Source organism: Thalassophryne amazonica, chromosome 6 (assembly GCF_902500255.1).
Source record: "Thalassophryne amazonica chromosome 6, fThaAma1.1, whole genome shotgun sequence".
In the NCBI taxonomy this organism is placed as follows: Eukaryota; Metazoa; Chordata; class Actinopteri; order Batrachoidiformes; family Batrachoididae; genus Thalassophryne; species Thalassophryne amazonica.
This window is the reverse complement of record NC_047108.1, coordinates 59,692,774-59,709,646: the sequence shown is the minus strand read 5'-3', so window position 1 is coordinate 59,709,646 and position 16,873 is coordinate 59,692,774. Positions and strand designations below refer to the sequence as shown.

At 39.8% G+C, this 16,873-nt stretch overlaps 1 protein-coding gene across 1 annotated transcript in view; it reads left to right on the top strand.

The window, feature by feature from the left end:
• Positions 1 to 1,021: 1,021 nt before the first annotated feature.
• LOC117512238 (glutathione S-transferase Mu 1-like) overlaps positions 1,022 to 16,873 on the top strand; it is a 32,638-nt gene continuing 16,786 nt past the window's right edge. Inside the window, exons 1-4 of the mRNA XM_034172234.1 lie at positions 1,022 to 1,133; positions 10,449 to 10,524; positions 10,645 to 10,709; positions 10,787 to 10,868. Of these exons, the coding sequence (XP_034028125.1) occupies positions 1,098 to 1,133; positions 10,449 to 10,524; positions 10,645 to 10,709; positions 10,787 to 10,868 (259 nt within the window). The 5' untranslated portion in view covers positions 1,022 to 1,097. The remainder of the gene's footprint in view (positions 1,134 to 10,448; positions 10,525 to 10,644; positions 10,710 to 10,786; positions 10,869 to 16,873) is intronic.

Genomic DNA, 16,873 nt, shown 5'->3' with positions numbered 1-16,873 from the left:
ATTCATACAAGTTCTTCATTAGCACACATTTCTTTTAACTAAAGATTACACAACACCAGAACTGAATGAGGAAGAATATATTCACTTTCAAGTTATTTATTTGAAATGCAGTTCCAAACTGATGTTTTTAATTTCAAATTATGCTATTAAGATTGAGCTTTAATGCAATTATTCAACTTGACCATTTAAAACCCAAATAGAAATATTTTAAAGTCATTTCGTGATACATATCTGCCCATATTTTTTTTTTAACTTCTACAGTTCAGTGTGGCCACTTGATAAAATATGCAAAGTTCCTGTGATGGAAAATTCTACTCTATATTTGCAGTTTATTTGCTTTTGGCTCTTGATAAAAGTATTTCTGTGGAGGGGGGGTTCTTCTTCTTGTTGTAATTTATTGGCGGTTGACATCCGGAACGTTGCATTACCGCCACCAACTGCGCAAGTGTGTAACAACAGGAGGGCAGCATCGACGGAGTGACAAAAAAAAACAAAAAAAAAACCTAGATAAATAAGGTCAACTAAATCCTATCAAAAAGTCCTGTGTCCTTAAGGAACTTAAACACAAATTTCCAAGCTGACGGCACAGAGAAGGAAAGTAGTCCCTCAAGAGAGAGCCTGGTCACCCCCATGCAGAATACTTCTTTGTATGCTGTACGCTTGGCAGTCTAACAGAACATGATGAACAGTTTCCATTTCCCTGCAGTTAACACAATGACCCGTAGCATGCTTCCCAAGAAGGTGGAGATTATGGTTCAGCCTAGTGTGCCCTCCTAAGCCTTGTTATTACGACTCCAATCACTCCATCTTATAGTGGGAACCTGTTTTTGTACAGCGCGAAGGAAGCTGCCCTTACTCTCCCTGTTCCACTGCCCCTGCCATAAGCCTAACATTTTAATAACTATTATGCGCTTAACTTCTGCTTTACTGAGTGGAATGTTCAACTGAACCTCAGAATTTAAAGCATCTGTGGAGGGGTGTCACGTGCCAGCTTTATTTGCGTCAGCCTCTTGGCCCCACCCACCTCCTGCTTATGTTCTCGCGTTAACTCGTTATTCGACACTTTTGGCGTCTGTGTGTTTCAAAAGTGAGTCAACATGCCAATGCTCCTGGGTTATTGGGATATTCGTGGGGTAAGTAAAACTTATGAGCAAACTAACTCAGCGTTTTTAAATACAGAGCCTTTCTTCTACGATTGACTGCATTTGGAAAAATGTCGAGTGAGAGTTACGCGAAGTCATTCATATGCTGTGAGCGGCCCGCAGCTGAAGTACTTTTTACAATTAAAATCTGCCAGACGCGCTTTGTTCTGTCCCAGTGACCTTCCTAATACTTCTTGAGAGAAGAAGAGTGCTAACCTAAGGTATTTTCTGTCTGGTGGGTGTTGGTCTGTGGAAGATTGTGCCACCAAAAAAAAAAAAAAAAAGCGAAATTGCGGTCAAAAGGAGATACAATTACAGCATTTGGCTCTTAAAATCATAATTACGAGATCTTAAGTCATTCGTTGAAAGTTCAATTTGCTTGTTGCACTTTTGATTCTAAAAAGTCAAAGTATTGAGTAGACAACGCAGACCTGTGCTTTTTAATCAGCAACTTGATCTGCCACAGCTGGCAGGTAGATGGATTAGTTTGGCAAAGGTGAAGAGAGTTCAACATCATTGGTACAAAGCATCATGGGTAAAATGTAGATATACAAACGTGCATGGAAAGCGGCTGTTTAGTGGCTGTGATTCTTCATTTAGATTTTTTTTTATTTTTATTGATTTTCTACGCAGTATGCATGCAAATGTAATGAGTTTTGGAAGAATGAGGTGCCTCATAATGCATAGACACTTACTTACTTTTAATCACTTATGTGCAACACACGTGGCACAGAACTATATAGCTACCGAGTCCACACAAACTATAGCTTTTTGCATGCACTTTGTCAAGTTAGCCTTAACATAGTTAGTTAACTTTTCCACATCAGAGGAGAGTCCTGAATCAAATATTTGAAAAAGCGCCACATTAAATAAGGATTTTATTTTTTTAAACCAGGAGCAGAAAGGCAAAATGACCCAGGGTCTGACGAATTAGCCACACTGACTTCAAATATGAGTAAACTAAGTACATTTATTTATTTGTGGTTTCTTGTAATTTTGTGGCGTTTTGGAAATGAGGAAATGTGCCGTCTTGAAACCGGATCATGTACTTTGGATGGGGGTGCCATCTGGTGCTCAAGAGATAGAACTTCAGCCACTGACCCATCAATAAATAATAGATACTTAATTGTTTCACCAAACCATCAAATCTAGGCTTGCATCTCAGATGTACCTTCTGGCAAATTGTAGCTGAACTTTCAGGTCTTTTGTTTTTTTTATACCTTCTCTATACCACTTCATCATGGGGATACAAAATATCCTCATATAAAATAAACAATAATTATCATAGTAATATTAAAGCAAACAGAGCTCTGGTTTTGGAATAGTATCGGCAGAGAGCCAAATTCAGGTATCAGGATCTAAATTTGGTATCTGAATTAGGTATCTGTGCATCCCTATAGTTAACATTACTTATTTACATTGTGCTCTTACTAAAATAAAGCCCTAGATATCGTTAACACTGACCATAGCCTTGTAGATTCAAGATTCAAAGCTTTTATTGTCATATGCACAGTAAAGAAACATGTTTCCCTGTGTAATGAAATTCTTACTTTGCTGCCCACACTGGATGCCCAAATATATATGTATGTGTGTGTATGTACACTCAACAAAAATATAAATGCAACACTTCTGGTTTTGCTCCCATTTTGTATGAGATGAACTCAGAGATCTAAAACTTTTTCCACATACACAATATCACCATTTCCCTCAAATATTGTTCACAAACCAGTCTAAATCTGTGATAGTGAGCACTTCTCCTTTGCTGAGATAATCCATCCCACCTCACAGGTGTGCCATACCAAGATGCTGATTAGACACCATGATTAGTGCACAGGTGTGCCTTAGACTGTCCACAATAAAAGGCCACTCTGAAAGGTGCAGTTTTGTTTTATTGGGGGGGATACCAGTCAGTATCTGGTGTGACCACTATTTGCCTCATGCAGTGCAACACATCTCCTTCGCATAGAGTTGATCAGGTTGTCAATTGTGGCTTGTGGAATGTTGGTCCACTCCTCTTCAATGGCTGTGCGAAGTTGCTGGATATCGGCAGGAACTGGTACACGTTGTCGTATATGCCGGTCCAGAGCATCCCAAACATGCTCAATGGGTGACATGTCCAGTGAGTATGCCGGCCATGCAAGAACTGGGACATTTTCAGCTTCCAAGAATTGTGTGTGTGTGTGTGTGTGTGTAAAATATCGAAATATAAGTTGGGGGGGAGGGAATGAAATAACATAAAATAAGCATGCTGGTAAGAACAATAGAATATAACAAGCAATGTAATAAAAATAAATATAAAATATGCTTGTGTAATGGCCTACATGATATCAATCAATCAATCAATTTTTTATATAGCGCCAAATCACAACAAACAGTTGCCCCAAGGCGCTTTATATTGTAAGGCAAGGCCATACAATAATTATGTAAAACCCCAACGGTCAAAACGACCCCCTGTGAGCAAGCACTTGGCTACAGTGGGAAGGAAAAACTCCCTTTTAACAGGAAGAAACCTCCAGCAGAACCAGGCTCAGGGAGGGGCAGTCTTCTGCTAGGACTGGTTGGGGCTGAGGGAGAGAACCAGGAAAAAGACATGCTGTGGAGGGGAGCAGAGATCGATCACTAATGATTAAATGCAGAGTGGTGCATACAGAGCAAAAAGAGAAAGAAACAGTGCATCATGGGAACCCCCCAGCAGTCTACGTCTATAGCAGCATAACTAAGGGATGGTTCAGGGTCACCTGATCCAGCCCTAACTATAAGCTTTAGCAAAAAGGAAAGTTTTAAGCCTAATCTTAAAAGTAGAGAGGGTGTCTGTCTCCCTGATCTGAATTGGGAGCTGGTTCCACAGGAGAGGAGCCTGAAAGCTGAAGGCTCTGCCTCCCATTCTACTCTTACAAACCCTAGGAACTACAAGTAAGCCTGCAGTCTGAGAGCGAAGCGCTCTATTGGGGTGATATGGTACTACGAGGTCCCTAAGATAAGATGGGACCTGATTATTCAAAACCTTATAAGTAAGAAGAAGAATTTTAAATTCTATTCTAGAATTAACAGGAGGCCAATATGGGTGAGAGATGCTCTCTCCTTCTAGTCCCTGTTAGTACTCTAGCTGCAGCATTTTGAATTAACTGAAGGCTTTTTAGGGAACTTTTAGGACAACCTGATAATAATGAATTACGATATGATATGTACATGATAGTGCAATTGAGCCAATGGATTCAAGTTAACAGGTATTGTAGTGGAATAGAATAAAGTGTCTATAATATAGTAAAGTGACCAGTGGTGGGGGGCTCTGTCCTTAAGGGCGGTGGAGAGTGTTCAGCTGTTTAACAGTGTAATTGCTGTGGGAAAGAAGTTCCTGAACCTTGTATTGGTAGGTTATTATTACAGAGGTGATGTAACATCCTAACCTTAACCCAAATCTTCCAGAGACGCATGAACTGAAACAATAACTGACACAGATTTCAACCCATGTTTCCTGCATTGCAAGTGGTGACACTTAACCACCCAACTAACAAGGAACCAGCAATGAACACTGAATCACAGAACATCAGTTACGGAGGCTGCTGTAAGAATAGCCTCAAGACTTAGTTACGGCTGCTGTAACATAACCATTTTGGGAGGGGAAAAAAACACAACTCTGAATGTATAGGTCCTGCTCCCTCAAATTAGTAAAAGTACAACGATGAAATATATTTGAAATGTAGGTAAAACGGGTTAGAAATGACATCAGTTCAACTCCACCCTTCCCCCCCCCAAAAAAAACCTATCCAGCTAGTTTCTAGGAATTTTGTGCATGCGCTGGCCGCATGTCAAACTTTATTAAATATGGGAGTGAAAACAAAACTACTGTTTTGATAATTTTAAGTCTCTCCCCAGTTCAGTCAGTCTAATCAACAATGACTAGATTCCTTCATGTTGCATGTTCAGACGTTGAGCTATGGTACCTTCAGTTTGTAATATCACAGGCAGTTTGCTATACGTTACTTTCAGTAATGTCCTTTTGACTTGGGCTTTAAGCAGGGGGTGTCAGAAAATTTACCACAGGGGTAACTGACTTGTGGTGGTCAAGCATTCATAGCCCTGTTGCTTTTGATCCTTCAGTGTCTGCATTTCTTGTCATTGTGATAGGAAATCTATAATCGGCTGTGAAACGAAGCTTTGAGTAATTAAGCTTTTGGTGAGGCAATTAGCTGATGGCCTTGGATCAGTCTTAAAGCTTAGAGGTGTAAGTTATGGCTATATCTCATCATAGCTGACGCCCCTCAAACACTTTCTTCCTTTGGTCCGTTAAGCCTTTAGTGCCAATGACAATGGTCAACCGGTTATTTGGTTGGCCAATTAACTGGGTGGACTGCCATTTTTCTATAATTGTCATCGGTCAATTAAAATGTTTGAGACAGATTCAATGACAAAAGTCTAGCAGTCATGACTGCCAGAGCACCGCGCACATTGGAGCTTCATCATGGGAGCTTGACTGTCATGGTTTACCAAGCTGCAGCCTGCAAACGTTTGAGTCAAAGCGAGTGAAAAGGTGCAAGTAGAACACATTGATCAGAGAATATGATGGTCTGTTAATCGGAATTTTCTTTTTTTTGTGACTTTCATTTTGGTTAAGGTGTAAAACACAAACACAGCACCAAAAGGGTCCCCCCCCCCCCTCATTTATGTATGTGGCTGATGGCGCTAATAGTGCGTTTGTGCACTAATGTTGATATTGGAGATTAAAAAAAAAATGCAATACAATATAGAGATTAAGACAAGAGTTTTAACTGACATGTATCATTTGAACATCTTCCCTGTAATTTAATGAATTATACATAATTAGGATTTTATTTTCCTTTTTTCACTTGTTCATGCAGTTTCATGCTAAAAAAAAAATCACTACCTGCATTACAACTTCTTAGAAAAGCTGCCACATCATAAAATAGTACAAAGAATTGCATCAGCTTATTACAAAATTTAAATTGGGGGGGAGATTGTTGGAGTGCCTTTCTGTATCCCCTGCATCAGTTCTGCCAATCCATAAGCGGACATCAATGCTAGATAACTGCATTACCTGTGCAAAATGGTAAGGCTTAAATTCCAAGCTTGTAAAGCTCAGTATAGTTCGTTTTTCCCGCTCTTAATAGCATATACAACATTTACTGTCAGTGTAATTAAATTTTTTGCTTTCAAGTGAGAATGCAAATAAAGCTTGTTTGGAATTCAGGACTTTAACGTTTCACTAATTCCCTGGCGGCCTCCTGTGCTTCTCAGAATGCACAGCGGTACCATCAGAGTTCCGGTGTCGCAGTCCGCCCCTAAAAATCGGTCCGCTCTGCCTCCGCTGCGTATGCATCATTTCAGAGCTCAGTAGCTCGTCTGAGACAGTCTCTTCACCCAAAGCGATCAAATGAATTAATGGGATTATTAACCATCAGATGACATTTAACATTCATATAAACAAGCCTTCTGATCCCCTCTGCAAATCATTTATGGAAATTGTGGATGCATTAGGATTTCAGCAATGCATTCGGGATTTGACGCACATTAGTGGAAATACCCTGGATCTGGTTCTCACACGTGGTATTGCTGTCACGAATATTGACATCATGCCTTTTACATCAGTGGTGTCTGATCACTCACTTATTAAATTTACAGTTTCGCTGCCGTGTTTAGTGGAACAACAACCTTATATATCATTACGGCGATGCATCAACTCATCAACTAAGACTGAACTCGAAGCTAGACTGCCTGATGTCTTAGCTTCACATTTGACAAATACCCAGTCAGTAGACAGACTTGTGGATAGTTTAAACTCAGTGCTCAAAACTACACTCGACATGATTGCACCACCTGTGTTAAAACCGCGCTCCCCCAAATCAGTCACCTTGTTTCAATGATTATCTGCGTGACCTCAAGCATAAAGCAAGAGGTCTAGAACGGAAATGGCGTCATTCAAAATTAGAAGTATTTCACATTGCGTGGCGTGATGCTATCTTAGACTATAAGCATGCATTATTGGCTACAAAGCGGACTTACTACTTTGATTTGATCAACAAAAACAAGCATAACTCAAAGTTCTTGTTTGACACGGTGGCAACACTTTTGCATGGGCAGAACCTGTAGTTGGGTCTCCTTTTCCAGCACAAGATTTCCTGGATTACTTTGGGAAGAAAATAGAAGACATCAGGTTAAACATCTCCCGGCATGCCTTAATCCAGCCACTACACCCTGCTATTGATGTGGGCACCACTACTGAGGTATTACCTAGATTTACAGAATTTGACAGTATCTCGCTAGGCATGCTGACAAAACTCATAATGTCAACAAAAAGCACAACCTGTTTATTTGAGCCTATATCAACAAAACTGTTTAAGGACCTGTGGCTCACTCTTGGGCCGACTGTGCTGGAAATTATTAATCTTTCTTTAACTTCTGGATCTGTTCCCAAATGTTTCAAATCTGCAGTGATTAAACCATTACTTAAGAAACCCAATCTTGACCCTAGTGTATTGACAAACTATCGGCCAATATCCAAGCTATCATTTTTCTCTAAAATTCTGGAAAAAGTGGTGTCACGGCAGCTCGTAGACTGTCTTACTGAGAATAATCTCTTTGAGCCACTGCAGTCTGCTTTTAGAAAATATCATTCCACAGAGACGGCTCTCACTAAAGTGGTGAATGATCTTCTGCTTACAATGGATTCGGACACCACTATGGTTCTGTTGCTGTTAGATCTCAGTGCTGCATTTGATACAGTGGATCATCATATTCTACTTGATAGGCTGGAAAGTTACTTTGGGATTACTGGGAGTGCCCTTGCATGGCTGACGTCATACTTGACCAGTCGTTCTTACTGTGTTTTGTACAGTAACACTATCTCTAACCTTAGTGACATGAAATTTGGGGTTCCACAGGGGTCTGTCTTAGGCCCCCTGCTTTTCTCCCTTTATATAGCGCCCCTTGGGCACATATTGCAGCGTTTTGGGATTACCTTTCACTGCTATGCAGATGATACTCAGTTATACATGCCAATAACTGCTGGTAATCTCGTTCACATAAAATCCATAGAAGATTGCCTTGCAGCAGTGAGAAGTTGGATGTCTAGAAACTTCCTACTTTTAAACTCTGAGACTAAAATGATGGTTCTTGGTCCAGTGAGACATCGGCATCAATTTGACCAGTTAACGTTCAGCCTCGGCTCATGTGTCATACATCACACTGACAAAGTGAAGAACCTTGGGGTAATTTTTGATCCTTCGCTGTCCTTTGGCCTCCACATTACAAATATTACTAGGACTGCTTTCGTCCACCTGCGAAATATAGCAAAGATTCGTCCCATCCTGTCTATGGCTGATGCTGAGACCCTGATTCATGCATTTATCTCTTCTAGATTGGACTACTGCAATGTTCTATTTTCTGGTTTACCGCAGTCTAGCATTAGGGGTCTCCAATTGGTTCAAAATGCTGCAGTCAGACTTTTGACACGAAGCAGAAAGTTCGACCACATTACACCCATTTTAGCATCCCTTCACTGGCTTCCTGTCCCAGTGTGATCAGATTTTAAGATTCTGCTACTAACCTATAAAATTATTCATGGACTGGCACCTCCCTACCTAGCTGACCTAATTAAACCTTACGTACCGGCCCGGGCTTTACGTTCTCAGGGTGCAGGGCTACTTTGTGTCCCTAAGGTGAATAAGAAGTCTGCGGGTCACAGAGCTTTCTCTTATCATGCCCCTGTTCTGTGGAATGATCTCCCTGCATCAATAAAACAGTCAGATTCTGTGGAGACTTTCAAGTCCAGACTTAAGACACACTTATTTTCCCTTTCATATGGCTAGCATACTGGTACAGTTTTGTTTTACGCTTTTTACTCTTTTTTTAATTAATTTATTAGTAATTGGAGCGGGCCGCAGCCTCAACTTTACCTAAATTCTGGGTCTTTTAGTGAAGTTTAGGGCTAGTGGCTGGCGATCACCTTAGTATTTCTTCTGTTTTTCTTGTTGTTTAATGCTGGCAAATTATATGTGGGTTTTTTTTTTTTTTTGTCTTTCTGATGCCTGATTGTTTTTTCTCTCTGTTTAAGGTGCAGCTCCATCCAGAGATGGGAGTTGTATTCGTGTTGGCGATCCTCCTGTCCTGTGCACCAATAGCATTTGTTATATATTTGTCTGTGAATTGTTCTGTAATTTATGTTTGTAGCATGGCCCAAGCAGCGGGTCACCCCTTTGAGTCTGGTCTGCTTGAGGTTTCTTCCTCAGAGGGAGTTTTTCCCTTACCACTGTTGCTCTGGAGGTTGGTAAGGTTAGACCTTTACCTGTGTGAAGCACTTTGAGGCAACTCTGATTTGGCGCTATATAAATGAAAATAAATTGAAATTGGAAATTGAAATGACAAGGTAAAACCTCTTAAATCATTCTAAAGTCGGTTTGAAGCAGAAACAAGGCGACACTTGGTGACGCTTTGAAATGACCAACACGCAGTGTATGCATCAGCTAGCAACTCGTGTCTCTACGGCGTACTGACCGCTTCCTCCGTCTTTTATTCTGAAACAATGGTAAATTTATGTAGAAATGATTGTTGTACAAAAGCTTCAGATATCTGTCACTGAGATAGATAACTGGAGTGCGGTTTTAAGCAGAAACGTGATAATCGGTGAACCGCGGCTAATGTACAGTGAAGGCGGGGGGGACCGTTCAGTCGGGGACACCGGCGTTTCAAAACCATGTAAACAATGGCTAGCGAGGATGTGGATGGCATTGATTCAGCGAGTTCACGGGTGATTATGATAATGACGACACGTTCTCCCAAGTTGAGGGTTATCGAGAAGAGGTGTAGCACCTGTGATGGACTTCTGTCGTGCCCCAATGTTGTCTTATTGTCCATACTTCGAGATTTGTTTATACTGTGCCCTAAACCGGAACTCTGCTGAAACAGACCTCTTGCATAAGTCACGAAACGCGAAATTCACAACTGCGAAACAGCAGATTGGTGATGAGTTGAGTTGAGCGCCTCTGCTGTCAGTTTAATCTAAAGAATTTATTGATAAGACAGAAATGTTGTATGAGGTCAGGAAGAACCATGTGTGTTTTCATACACAGAACACTTCTAAATTGGATTTCTGAAGGTCAAATGTATAAAGTCTATGCTTTCTAAAGCAGTTATAGGTCTGTCTTTCCTAAGTTCTGTTGTGATGATTCCTGAAGTAACTTCTTACAAAATCACACATTTTTGGTTAGTTATTTGGTTAAAAAGGAAAACAATAAAACTCTTTTTTTTTTTTTTTTTTTTTTTTTTTTTTTTTTTTGATGCTTCATGCAGCTTGCTCAGCCTATCCGCCTGCTGTTGGAGTACACTGGCTCTGACTATGAGGAAAAGCGCTACTGCTGCGGTGAAGGTAAATCATCTGTTCAAACCATCATTGAAGTGCATGTCATTTCTGCAGCCAAATAACACTTTTACTCTCATTTGCAATAACTGTTTTTTTTTTTTTCCCTTCTTCTTCTTCTTCACACAGCACCTGACTATGATAAAAGCTGCTGGTTTGATGAAAAACACAAGCTTGGGTTTAACTTTCCAAATGTAAGACTTTAACATACAAATATTTTAATATAAATTTGTTTAAAACATTGAATGTATTGTCCAATATTTTACCACAGCTGCCCTACCTGGTTGATGGAGACAGGAAGCTCGTGCAGAGCAGTGCTATCATTCGATACATTGCTCGTAAGCATAATCTCTGTAAGTATTTAAATTGCATAATTTATTTGTGGCAAATATTAAATGCATTATATACTCTGAAATGTGTCAACTTTTTTGTAGATGTTTCAAACTAGAAGGATTTTGTTGCCAAGAAATACTTTGTCTTTGTCTTTAAAAGGGCATATCTCACTCCAGTCAATGGTATCTCTTAAAAAAAAAAAGATATACTAGATTATGAATAATTACATCCAACCTTTTAACTTGTGCCAGTCCTGATGTAGCTCATAAAAGTTAAATTAGCCATACAGCATCTGAAAAAAGAGAGACAGACAGATTAATACTTTATTAATCCCAAAGGAAATTGTGGCGGTCTGTCACATAATTAACTAGAAGCACTCCGCCAAGGCCATGGGGTCACTGACGCCATAACATCTACACGCCATGGAATCACTGAACCTAAAAAAGTCTAACAATGTTTTCTCAGTAGTAAAAAAAGTTTCATCTGCTGTGACTGGATAGCATGTATCCTTAGCGCTTGGCATCACAGTTTATTGCAACTTGCACCTTTCCCAGAAGCTACTGTCATCTGAGCACTGATATTGATATTGCATGTGACAAAAACAAATGAGACAAAATTCAATTTATTATTCAACTAAACTGCAAATATATGAATTTTTTTTAACATTTATGAAACACTTCTCTAAACAAGGCCATAGGGTCACTGACCCTAAAGAGATTCCCTCCTTGGCACAGTGATCTATTTGTTTTTGTCTCTTTCTCTAAAATTGTATATAATAATCATTAGATTATTAATATATAAACAAAAGTAAATTTAAGAAATATTACAGTTTGAAAACAAATGCACCTGAACTGCTTAATGCTAACTTTTAACATTGAAAATGCCACAGACATGCTAACGCGTTAGCATCGGGATCCAGATCACCACTAAAATTTTATCACTTGTTCCTCTTGTCATTTCCAACCACTCCGCAAAATTTAATCAAAATCCGTTCCAAACGTTTTGAGTTATCCTGCTGACAGACAAACAAACGCGGCCAAAAACATAACCTCCTTGGCGGAGGTAAAAATGCACATAGATTTGCGCTATTTTAACCATAAAAGTGATGTAGTCTCAGGTGCTGAGCATTGGCTGTCTGAAGGTCACTCCAGCTACATTTGTTCAGCTACAGTCCACTTAATGATTTACTCCAGTACTCAGTCAATCTCGGTTATTTTTGTATCCAAATGTAATTTGGTTTCCAAATTAAATTCTTGTATCTTGCGAGCAACATTTGTCCATCTGCACCTCTTTGTAAACCCGTGGTGTATTCACAAAAAAGAGAAAACATTGGATGTGTCTCTAAGACTAGTGATGATTGTTTTCCGGAAATCCACGGAATTCTGTTTTTTGGGGGGAAAATGTTGAAATTTCCAGCAAACTCGAGCATTGATTAAAGCAAAATGTTATCTGTTGTTCCTGACAGCCATTTTGGTGTGTACTGGCCATAACAGCCAATCGCAAGGCTTGTGACAAAGCACTGCACTATGCTGGTCTCCTATTGGCTGGTTGTGCCATGTGACTAGTGATAAATGTTTGTTTTTGTTTTCCTGTTGCATGTCTGATTCAGTCTGTGGTTAGATTTCATCATTTTCATATTTGTAAAATTGTTTAGTAACATCTGAGACAGCACAGTGGATGTTAAGGCTCAGATTTTAATGTCCGGATCAAGACTGAAGGATGTTACGTGCCGCTGCTTGTTACACAGCAGCAATTGAGGGGTGCTGCTTTACTGTCAACTCCGTGCCGTGTTGAAACTAAGGATGGGACTGATCCAGTATCGGTATAGGCTTCTGATACTAACGTAATTCAAGTATCCTGAAATACCAGTACAACCTGCAGCGTTTTCTGATAACGGAGAGGAGCCAGGTCTGTGAGACCTCTCAATTGCTGCTTGTACTCTGCTGTTTGCTGCTGAGCATGAGGGGATTTCTGAACTGAAGCCGAGCTGTATGAGAGAGGTCTCTTCCACAGTTGAGGAGCAGTGTTCTAGCCAAATTTCTGCCCGGCTCTCGGGTTCAAATTTAGTGCCTCCAAGCATGGATTTTCTGAAAAATGAATTGAGTTGTTGCTGAAAATATGTACTGAAAAATCAGCCGCTTCAGCGTCCAGAGGCTGTGAAACGGCAGCTGCTCAGTGCACAAATGAACAGAGTTTCTATCTGCTGAATTGGGGGAGGGGGACTCCAGAATCTTTCAGTGTTAATCCAGAGTTTCTCGTGTGAGCATAGCTGATGATGCATTTAGAAATTTACAGTTTATTTAAAGTTGAAAGGCTTTGTGTTTCCAAAAAGTTCCAAGTTTGCTCTTAGCAGAAGAGTGAGCAAGGGAGAGAGAGAGAGATGGAGCGAAAGAGGACTTAATTTTTTTTTTTTTTTTTTTTTTTTACTCTAACACTTGCTTTGGCAATGTAAACATGTTTCCCATGCCAATAAAGCTCCATTGTGAAGGAGATGGAGAGCTGTCTTTTTTATTAAGTCTGTAAAAATAAGTATAAAAGTCATTTTAAAAAAGCAATTCATTCTTTCACCAAAACATCAAATCTAGACTTGTATCTTAGATGTGTCTTCTGACAAGCTGTAGCTGAGTTTTCAGGTCTCCTTTCTAAGAAATCCTCCTTTAAACACTTAATGACAAAGCTGTATAACTGGGAATACTATACATCCTCATATAACAATAATGATAGTATTAAAGCAAACAGTTCTGTTATCGGAAGAGTATCAGCAGATATCTAAATTCAGGTATCTGGCTCGGAAGTGAAAAACTGTGTATCGGTGCATCCCTAGTTTAAATAAGCCAAATGGATAAAATGTTCTGCTGCAGGGGGACAATTTAAAGTTCACCAGAAATAAATTCAAATGGGACTGGTTCTTGCCAAAAAGACCAAAATGGGAGTGAAATACTCAACTGGAAGAAAATATGATGGTCATTTAACATGGTCTAAAAGCCAAATATTGATGTGAAAAACGTTTGTGCGTTTTGTGTGACACATTGTCAGTATCCCAGAAATGCTGAAATCGGTGGATAGAAAAATGTTTCCCATTTATATAAGTGAATTAGAATAAAATTTAAACCCATATCAGTGTTTCTGAGAGAAGTGATACTCGCTCATCTTCAACTGCTTACTCCAGTTAAGGGTCATAGGGTGGTTGGAGCCTATCCCAGCAGTCATTAAGCGTGAGGCGGGGCACACCCTGGACAGGACACCAGTCTCTCGCAGGGCCCCATTTAGACAAACACATGCACACCTATGGACAATTTAAAGATTCTTGCGTGTCTTTGAATGTGGGAGGAAGCTGGAGCACCCAGGGAAACATGGGGCGATACTAGGGGAGCTACAACCGCTACCTTTGCCCTCCCCCCAGGACTAAACCAAACCAACTTTATTAGGTTCCTTAGATGACCCCAAAACACAGTCAGGATGTTCCCAAAAATAAAAACTGGCCAGTTATCCAAGATGGCCAATAAATAGGGTTTTTTTTATTTTTTCCCCAATTAAACACCAGTGATTTGTCATTGTCTATTGTTTTTTCCTTTTTATGTATTTTAAATAAGGGTCTGTTGGTGGCCATTTTGAATCTTAAACCATTAATGAATTTAGTTTAGGCACAAATGAGTTTGCTGTGACCTGCAATGGTCTTTCCATTGAATCTGATATTTATGTTGTGTAAAGGTTTTTTAGTGAAAAAACCCCATTGGTGGCCATCTTGGATAACTAGCTTGAGGCCAGTTTTTATTTTTGGGAACATTCTGATTGTGTTTTGGGGTTGTCGAAGGAACCTAAAACAGTTGGTTTGGTTTAGTCCTGGGGGGGTGCAAAGGTCGTGGTCGTAGCTCCCCTAGTAAGAACACACAAAGGCCACAGGTGGGAATCGAACCCATAACCTTCTTGCTGTGAGGCAGCAGTGCTAACCACTAAGCCACTGTGCTACCCACATAGTGTCAAATCAAAATAGTCAAAATCCATTGCAATTCTGTACAAAGCCCAACAGTTCCTCTTTCAATATTCATTAATTTTATATTATGCTTTAATAACTCCATATGACATTGTTTTGAGGCTTGGGGAAAATGCATATAAAACAATACAAATTCATTATTTCTATTGCAAAAGAAAGCCGTAATAAATCTTACTGTGAGCCAACCAACCCAGTATTTGTTTGCATAAATATTCTGAAATTCATGGACTTAGTCAATTATATTACAAAGCAAAACACCAAGCTTTGCCTCAACATGTCCAAAATTTGTTTAAAATGAAGGACTACAGTTAGAATTTGAGAGGAATATTGATATTTGATAAACCAAGGACTCAAACTACTGGAAAAAGGTCTTTGTAAAAGGAGTGAACATTTGGAACAACTGTCCTGAGGGTATTAATTTATGCTGTACTCTAGTCAGCTTTAAAAGACTAAAACTTTAAAAACTACATATTTTCTGGTTACAGTATGGACAATTAAGTTTATTTTTTTTGTACTATTTTTGGATTGTGCGATATGCGCTATTTTATGTGAAATATACGAGTAAGTTCATTATTCGCTTCAAATGTTTGTTTTGCTTGTTCCTCTCCTTTTCTTTTTGTTGTGTGTACTAAAACGGATAGGTGCATATAAGTTTTGCTTCTACCTACACCCTTTGTTTGCAGTCTGTTAATAGCCTAGTTGTAGGTCTGTTTGTCAGGCTTAACTATTGGCTAACAAATTTACCATAAAACTATAAAATGTTTCAAGCAGGCTAATTTTTGCATAGAATGGAACTAGCAGTTGAAATGTGACCTAGAAAAAACCTCCAACGAAATTTGAACGTTTTGAGATTTTGATACACCTGAAACTCTACTTTAAGCTCTTTTTAAATCTGTTTTCATTCTTCTGGTCTCCATCAAATGCTATGATTAACCAAAGTTGGCTGGTTTTTAAAAAATTAAATTTTGAGGTATAAATACAGGTTTAAAGGCTGGCATTCCAGATAATAAATCATCAGCGTATTTTGGTGAGATATTTTCAAATATAACACTGGATGTTACAATGACAGTTAAATGAAAATCCAATTCCACCAAAATACTGCTATGCCAGTGCATAATGTGAAGGGTTTTCCTAAATCAATCACACATTTTAGATATAATCAACAACAGCATTGGGTGTGTTTGTGCTTTGAATAAACAGTCATAAATAGTTCATCAGTGGTTGGTGGTTGGCTCTCACTGCGGTATTGTATCACTTCCTGTTCCGGAGCACAGCGGTGTTTTTCTGTATCTGTTAGCTGTTTAATCTGCGCAGTTAGATTGATCTAGTTATCTAGATTACGATTTGTTTCCCAGTGTAATCTTTACGTGCCTTAACTAAAGCACTCCTTCTGCTGAATCACCTCTAAATTATTTACACATTATTCACTTTGCGTGTTTTTAGGAATCCGCTAAGTTAGCGTAGCTACTAGCTCTTAGCCGATTTAGCATGGCGGCTTCTACTGTCTCTCCCGCACTTTTCTGCTCTGGGTGTGAAATGTTTAGTTATTCCTCGGCCTCCTTTAGCAGTAACGGTACTTGTAATAAGTGTAGCTTATTCGTAGCTTTGGAGGCCAGGCTGGGCGAATTGGAGACTCGGCTCTGCACCGTGGAAAATTCTACAGCTAGCCAGGCCCCTGTAGTCGGTGCGGACCAAGGTAGCTTAGCCGCCGTTAGTTACCCCCTGGCAGATCCCGAGCAGCCGGGAAAGCAGGCCGACTGGGTGACTGTGAGGAGGAAGCGTAGCCCTAAACAGAAGCCCCGTGTACACCGCCAACCCGTTCACATCTCTAACCGTTTTTCCCCGCTCGACGACGACACCCGCCGAGGATCAAACTCTGGTTATTGGCGACTCTGTTTTGAGAAATGTGAAGTTAGCGACACCAGCAACCATAGTCAATTGTCTTCCGGGGGCCAGAGCAGGCGACATTGAAGGAAATTTGAAACTGCTGGCTAAGGCTAAGCGTAAATTTGGTAAGATTGTAATTCACGT